This window comes from Hippopotamus amphibius, chromosome 3 (assembly GCF_030028045.1).
Source record: "Hippopotamus amphibius kiboko isolate mHipAmp2 chromosome 3, mHipAmp2.hap2, whole genome shotgun sequence".
NCBI classification, from domain to species: domain Eukaryota; kingdom Metazoa; phylum Chordata; class Mammalia; order Artiodactyla; family Hippopotamidae; genus Hippopotamus; species Hippopotamus amphibius.
The window spans coordinates 111,863,543-111,871,642 of record NC_080188.1 but is presented as its reverse complement, the minus strand read 5'-3'; the positions used below and the strand labels follow the sequence as shown (position 1 = coordinate 111,871,642).

Sequence of the window (8,100 nt, the reverse complement as noted above, 5' to 3'; positions counted from 1 at the left end):
CTTATGAGGAAGATGCAGCTCTTTGTGTTCTCATAGGAACAGAAACAGATTTATACCTTGAAACCCTGACCATAGAATAGGTTATAGCTTGCTTTAAATAGTTTCAGCTATAAAGTAACGAAAAATGCTTATTGAGGCAAAGGTGGGTTTAGAGGAACGAAGGGATATCTTAGTTAAATATTGAACCAGTATATTTATGTTTCTTTATGTGACCACAATTCTACATATGCATGCCTGCCTATGGGACCAAGACTTCTATTTTGGCCTAGTTTTATTACTACAGATATAAATATAAATATACTATATGCATGTTTGTCATAGGTTCTTGCACACGTATTCAGTAATTCCTCAAGTGATTTTGGACGAGTTGTTTATTGTCTTAAAGACTTAGTCTCTGTGTTATTTGGGGTGGGGGCTGAGAAGTGCCAGTAATTCCTGTACACTTAACAAAGATCCCCTAATGAGGATCCCATGTATAATAATGATAACAGTTAACACATATGGAGCCCTCATCTACATATGCCTAACTCTGTTCTAGGTGCTGTACACGTATCCTCTCATTTATGTGGTCCATAAACTCTTTGAAGATGCTACTCTTGCCCCCATCCTGCAGATAAGGAAAGTTAAGCACAGAATGGTGGTGTGGACCGTGCGGACAAGGCCTCCCAGCTGGTTCACGGTGCATCCAGGCATGGGATGTGGGCTCAACAGCTGCGGATGCTGTGGGCCCACTGCTGGTCCTGCGATCTCCTGAGTACGTGCCATCTTGTGGTCAATGGAGAAACCCACTGTAGATGTCCTTTGCTGGCATCATCATCACTCCTAGACATCACCAAGCATTTCTTATTTTCAGCAGGACTTTCTGACTGCTGTTTGGAGGGCCTGAAAGGGAACTCTGTAACCTCTCTTTCTCTCTACCCTTGATGGAAACAGGATTGTGACTTAACTTCTCTCTCCTCTTTCCAGGCCCATCCCTTTTTCATCTCTGGACTTCATATTTTAGATCATTTAGTTTACCAGTGCACTGAGTTATTTGATTTGAAAAGCCCTGATGTAAAACAAAATATGAGAAAATCTCTAAAATGTATTACATGCAAAGTAATATTTGAAATATGATATTTTGCATAGTGTTTTTTCATGACCTGCAACTACTTGGTTCTTAAAGGTCTTCTTGATAAGATTCCTCGCTCCATTGGGAATCAGTTTGTTTCCCTCATCTCAACTTTCCACTGGATTGTAAGGTTTATGAAAGTATCAGAACATCTGTTGTGTTTATCACAGCAAGTCCAGCATCCGGTAGGTACTAGATTATTAAAAACAAAGTTTGAAAGGAAGAAAGAAAGAAAAAAGAAAGAAAGAATGAATAAATGAGTAGATGAATAATTGGCAGCTTCTTGCTATTGTACCTGTACCTACCTTTTGAACTCTTCATTACCCCATGCATTTCTAAACTCCCTGCTTTTGATCTGCTGCAAGTCAGTTAACCAAACATACTATTGATAACTCTGTGAACAAACTAAGAGTAGGTAAACATAGGGCTGGGGCTAAGGAGCTCTCAGTGATTAGACCTACTAACCTTAATTTGTCTGGGTCCTTTTTAGTGATATTATTTCTCTGAATTATTTTTCATCAGAGAAGTGAATTCTGGATAAATGTAGGAACACTGTATGTTATTATGTAATAGGTGTTATTTGTGGATGAGTTTTATGTGTAAACATTGTCTTAAATTCTTCATACACATTATTTAATCCTCAAAAAATTGGTTCTATTATTATTCTCATTTTACATAAATAATGAAACCATCCAAGACCCCGGTGCATGAAAGTGGTGAAGCTGGGAGAATTGGCGATATGTGATCTATCACTGGTTTTGGTGTTGGTGTGCAGAGTCTTTGTTCTTTAGGGTATCAGGGTGTCTAATCATTAGAAAGCTGCATCAAGGTGATAAAGAAGATGCACAGGCTGCTGTTCTGGCTTTTACTTTTAGGTTAGTGGGTAGCACATGAAGCATAGTCCCTTATTGCTTTTTACTTGAGTCCTACATCTTGCTGTTGGTAGGTGTAGAACACAGACATAATTAGATCTTTTTGAAGAAATGAGCATAAATTAGACTTTGAAGAATGGATATGGTTTGGAAAGATTATGAACAGTCAAAAGAGCAAACCCTTAGAGAAAAGGCAAGAATGTCTATTTAATTGCATCAGTATTAAGTTTGAATATTCTTTACAAATACTCCCTTCAAAAGCAGAAGAAGTACTTTCCACTTGTAATACAACTCAGATACTCAAGATGTAATCTCAGACCAAGACTTTTCAATGCTTTCTTACTCATGTCTTGAATTTCCAACACTGTGACAAATAGGGCATTTGATTTTTTTCTTCAGGTGAATGGATTGTTCTATGAATGGGAGGTGACCTAAAACATGAACGTGTTAAAAACCAACTTCACTGTGACTGAATTTGTGTTCCTGGGGCTCTCATCACAGCCAAAGATGCAGCTCATTCTTTTTATTATGTTCTTGTTCTTCTATTTATTAACCGTGGTGGGGAATATTATTATTATCACTATTATCCAGATAGAAACATGTCTCCAAACCCCCATGTACTTCTTCCTCACTAATTTATCCTTTCTGGATATCTGCTACACATCCACCAATGTCCCACAAATGCTGTCCAACTTGGTGGGAAAAAAGAAGACCATCCCATTCTCCAGCTGTGCTACTCAGATGTACTTCTCCCTCTCTTTTGGGATGACCGAGTGCGTTCTCCTCGGTACCATGGCTTATGACAGATATGTAGCCATCTGCCATCCTCTTCATTATACAGTTATTATGGACCAAAGCACCTGTGTCCAGCTGGCAGCCATTTCTTGGTCCAGTAGTTTCCTGAGTTCCATGGTCATCAATGTCCTCACCTTGAGTTTACCTTACTGTGGGCCCAATGTCCTGGATCACTTTTTCTGTGAGGTTCCTTCCGTCATGAGGTTAGCTTGCACTGACACCTCATTTCCCGAGATGGTTGTGTTAATCTTCAGCATCCTCATCGTCTTCATTCCGTTTCTCCTCATTGCTGTTTCCTATGCCCGAATCCTTCTGTCCGTCCTCAGGATGCGGTCAGCCTCCGGAAGGCACAAGGCACTGTCCACCTGTGCTTCCCATCTGACAGTGGTGGCCTTATTCTATGGAACTGGCATCTTCATGTACATGAGACCCCAGTCGAAGTCCTCCAGGGCAGGGGGCAAGATCGTCGCGGTGGTCTACACTTTGATCACACCCATGCTCAACCCCTTGATCTATAGCCTAAGGAACCAAGATGTAAAAGGAGCTTTAAGAAGAGCTCTTGCAAAACAGAGGACATGAGAGCTCTTAATGGGACACTAAAGTTAACTGTTAATGTAAGACCTTTGACTTCTGAATATGAAGTGATACAGTAAAAATTAGCTTGGACAGTCAACATCTGCCCTACCATTCATGAGAGATATATAATTCCAGCTGCAAACTCAACAAGAATCATGTCTCCTTCAAGGACAAATCACAGCTTTCATGTGTCAAAACAATGCCCTTTATTGAGTGACTAATATTACTTTAGTCGCTGAAAAATCTTGGTTCTCTAAAATCATAGACTCTTGAGAATTAATTGCTTTAAATGATACCAATAAGATGGAACATCTTACTTCTGCCTGGAGTATGTAAAACACCTTGATAGAAGCATTCTTAATTTTCATCTCAGGTGCAGAGCTTCCAATAAGGGTTTTGGGATGCAACACTTCACATCTACCTTAATTTTGTAGTTTCCAAGGAACCAAGACCCTGTGTCTACTTTATGGCTTAGACCTTATTTTGCGCTGCTTTGCAATGAATCTATCAAAATATTGCTTCATTTAAATTTTACTTTAACTCCGCCCTTCTCCCCAAATGCTGGTGTGTTGTATTCCTCTTTGCAGTGGATCAATAAATCTGATTGTATCTGACTATAGGCTTATTCTTGGTGATTTTATGTTGATTGTGTGGATAGGAGGATAGCAATGAACAGAAGCAGAAGATTTGGTCAAATATGAATTAATGAATTAGGTCTTTCATTCAGGACATAGTATTGAATGATTGTAGAACATAATGTTAAATAAAATAGAAATACTTCCTTTCCTCATATACATATAAATATTTACAATATACACATAATGTACTCACTTATATTGACAAATTAGGGTAAATGAAATAAGAGAAATATCATCAAGAGGCAGTGACAGACAATAACAGGTAGGAGGACCTTCTCTGAGGAGGCTGCATACGAAGATTGGAAGGAGAGGCAGCAGTCAAATCGAGAAGAGTTTTCTATGTAGAGGATGTTTGTGGGCAAACACTGGAGACAGTTTGCTCTATTTGAGGGGCTAAAGAAAACTAGTGAGAAGCAGAGCAGCAGGAGGGAGGTGTGTGGGGAGCAGACAGTAGTCAGACCCTGCAGGACTAAGCTGACTACGGTAAGGAGTAGGGGGTTATTCCTAGAAATGTGTACGTTTTATGAAGAAGGATGATATGACACAAGTTTTTGAAAGCTTTTTCTGGTTGCTGTGTAGAAGACAGACAGATACATGTAAATATGTCACAAATGTGTGGAAACAAATATTTCCTATGTTTTGAAGCTTTTCAGCCAGTGGTATCTTTAGAAAAAAATTACTCTTTGAACTAAGAGAATAGCAAAATATAATTTCATCACAGTATACTTAATAAGCTTAAATATCGCCTTTGACTAACTAGTTATTAAATTAGAGATAAGTGGTTTCTAAAATGTTCTCACTAGTTTATTTCACAATTAGAATAGAATAAACAGAATATAATTCCTCTTTTACAGATATCCAATAATTAAATGCAACCATTTCTTTTAACTAGATAAAAAGATTGTACACAAGAGTAAATGAACTCTCCTTGATGAAATAGGTGAAGTAAGCATCACTGGTTTAAAATTGATTTAAAAGTAAAAAGTGGGGGCTTCCCTGGCAGTCCAGTGGTTAAGACTCTGCACTTCCAATGCCAGGGGCGTGGGTTCAATCCCTGGTTGGGGAATGGAGATCCCACATACTGCACAGCCAAAAAAGTAAATAAAATTTAAAAATTAAAAAGAAAAATGTAAAAAGCAATCAAGCAATCATCTCCCTATCTTTATCTAGAAGTCTCTAACCTCTCTAGAATAGATTTATTATAAACTGATAATAAAATTAATATATTATAAACCTGTCAACAATTCTTCTGAAATGGCTTTCACTTTTTAGACATGCTTGATTAATTTTAAGGACAATAATGCAATGTTGGAAAGATTGAATGTTTATAAAAGTAGGTATAGAGGATATAATAGACACTACTCCCATATATCATGTTACCAGCTTTCCTAATAGGTATCTTTCTCCTTCAAGTGAAAAAAATTAATTTAGAGTTACAGTTAGCAAGTATGAGGATTGTAAAACACTGAAAAGGAGTAAAGTCATGGTGAAATGAATTATTTCTCATCAGTACCACTCTTCCAAAGTAATCTGAAAGCTGAACTGATTCTTTGATATTATCTATTTTGCCTCTCTGTTTTGTTTATTCATCTAATAGTTCTTTTTTTAGCTGGTTTGAACTTGCAGTGATTCACCTCACCATAGTCATAGGCAATGTGAGTCTTTCAACAAGTACTTCACAACACAATCCTGCCTAAATCCTGACTAATCAATCTAATCAAAATATCAGATTGAATATAGCCATGAACCTGACATTTATGGAAGTTCCCCAAAACTTTCCCCCAATTCTAATTAGGCCTGTGACTTTCTATAATGTTGTACATTTCCCTGTTTTACAGAACACTGGTCTAGGAACAAGTAGCAATTCATTTCTTCCCAGCTCTGCTATGTAAGAACACATTGGCATGCCTTTTAAACTTCTATTACTCCAGTCTCATCATCTTAAAATATGGGATCAATAAATGTCACCTTGTGAATTTCAGAATCTTATACATATTTTCAGTAGGTTTCCTGTCACCCAGAATTGGAAGTAGATTTTGGTAGCTCTCTAGTTCAACAGGGAATTGCCATTCATTTGTTAAATAAATGTTTGTTGCTTACTTGTCATATCACAGGACTTGAGGATAAAAAGTAACTGCCTTGAAGTTTCACAATCTACCAAAGAAGACTTTATATTAAAAGAGTATGTTTTAATGTTATAGCAAAATTACATGTATGGTACTTTTCTAGCACCAAGGACAGCTTTCATTAATTAAGGCCCCAAATGCTTAAATACACTACTTAGGATTTTCTCATATTTTTATATTTGAATCAGGGCACTTTGAGAATAAAAGGTAGCACTATCGATAGTTACTCTAGGACAATACTAAGCAAAAAACAAAACACTTGAACAAAGGGACAACTTGCTATGGTAATGTTATCTTGCTTAGTTCTCACAGAAACTCGATGTTTGTGGGTACTACCGGTATCGTTATACAGACGGGAAAAACCTGGAAGATGAGTTCGGGAGTGATTTCTAGAAAAAGTGATGCTTGATTTGTGACATTAAAAGAAGTATGTGTTTCCTAGGTCGGTTAGTGGTGTTCGATGCATAGGACTAGTATAAGCAAAAATAAGCAAAAGGAGAAACTTTATGGTGTATTTGAGTTCACTATCATTTGAACATCTAAGGGATGGGATGTGGAAGCAAATGACTAAGATGAAGCTGAAAATCTAGAATTTCGTATGTCCTCTGTGGATGGCTTTCATAGAGTTGATTTTATTATGGGCTCTTATTCCAATTTCTGGGAACCAGTTCTGGTGAAGTGGCTATTATCTCACTAATGTTTGATCAAAGAGAGTTAAACACACAGATGCCAACATAGCTGTTTCCAGAGCCCCTCACATGGCTGCACATTTTTGGTGTTTGTGTCTTTGAAGAAGTCTAGACACCGGACATTTCAATTCATGCCTTTCTTTTCCTAAACATTCCTTATGTGTCCATTATGAGTTTAGTATTGTGATGGGGAAACCCAGGTACATCTTACATAGTGTCTGAATTTTAAGGCATTTACACATGTATGTTTGTAACTCTAACATCCACACATACAACCGAAAGAAAGTTATAAATTAAAGGATTTTGCTGTTTAGGAGATTAGTTTTTTCACCAGTCCAGTAGACCAGAGAAAGAGGGCTTTTTGAAGAGTGGTATTTAAGCTGGTCCTTGAAGGAAGAGACAAGTTTTAAATTTCTAAGACATGGAATTAGGACTATCAGGGAAGCAGGAAGTAGACTAGGAAGGGGTAGAAAATTAGGAAGCGTACAGAGGTAGAAAAACGAGAGGACCATTTAAGAAATAGTTTTACAGGAGAATTTGTTGCACAAAGAGAGCGGGAAGAAAGAATAGCACAGAGGGGATTTAAAGAAGAGGACTTGGAGTGCCAAACAAAGGACTTTGGCAATTTTATAGCTTCTGTGTTAGGGAATAGCAGTAACTGTGGGGTAGGTTGAGGAATCTTAGACTCTCTTTATTCCAGATATCCTCTCTAAGGCAGAGATTGAAGGCAGGGACTTTGGCTTCAGTTCCTCTTCAGGCAGAAGACCACACATAAGGCTAACTGTAAGAGTTTTAACCAAGTTCCAATAAGAAAAGCACACCATCTTATGCCATGAAACCTGTCTGAAGTAGCTAGAGTCTACTTGGATTTACCAACCTAAAGGTGTGCTGCTACATTGGCTTCCCCAAAGGTCACTCTGAGGATGGAGATGTGACAGGACTTCAGGGAGCAAAGAGGAATCTTCTCTAGAATCTATGAGTGATCAAGTCCCTACTCCCCAGGTAATAATTTCCCATGCTCTTCAGTTGGTGTCAGGTCTTGAGCCACTTTCCAACTTCACCACTAAATGTTTTCACGGGACACCCAGCTTAACTGGTCCATGGAGACATCTCATGGTTTCCAGCCTCTTTGCCTTTGTTCACTATGTTTCCTCCTTCTGGCATTCCCTACCTCATTTGCTTCCCTCTCCTCCATAAAATTCCCTGATCTCCTGAGAGGAATGCTTTTTGTGAGCTCTCACAGCACTTTCTCTGCAATTCTCTTTTGACATTTGTTATTATTTTTTCCTGTAG

The 8,100-nt window shown here is 38.0% G+C and overlaps 1 protein-coding gene across 1 annotated transcript; it reads left to right on the top strand.

The window, feature by feature from the left end:
- Positions 1–2,421: 2,421 nt before the first annotated feature.
- LOC130847848 (olfactory receptor 10A7-like) lies at positions 2,422–3,357 on the top strand. Its single transcript, XM_057725498.1, has one exon. It carries the CDS (start codon positions 2,422–2,424, stop codon positions 3,355–3,357), a length of 936 nt encoding a protein of 311 aa, XP_057581481.1.
- The last annotated feature ends 4,743 nt before the right edge of the window (positions 3,358–8,100 follow it).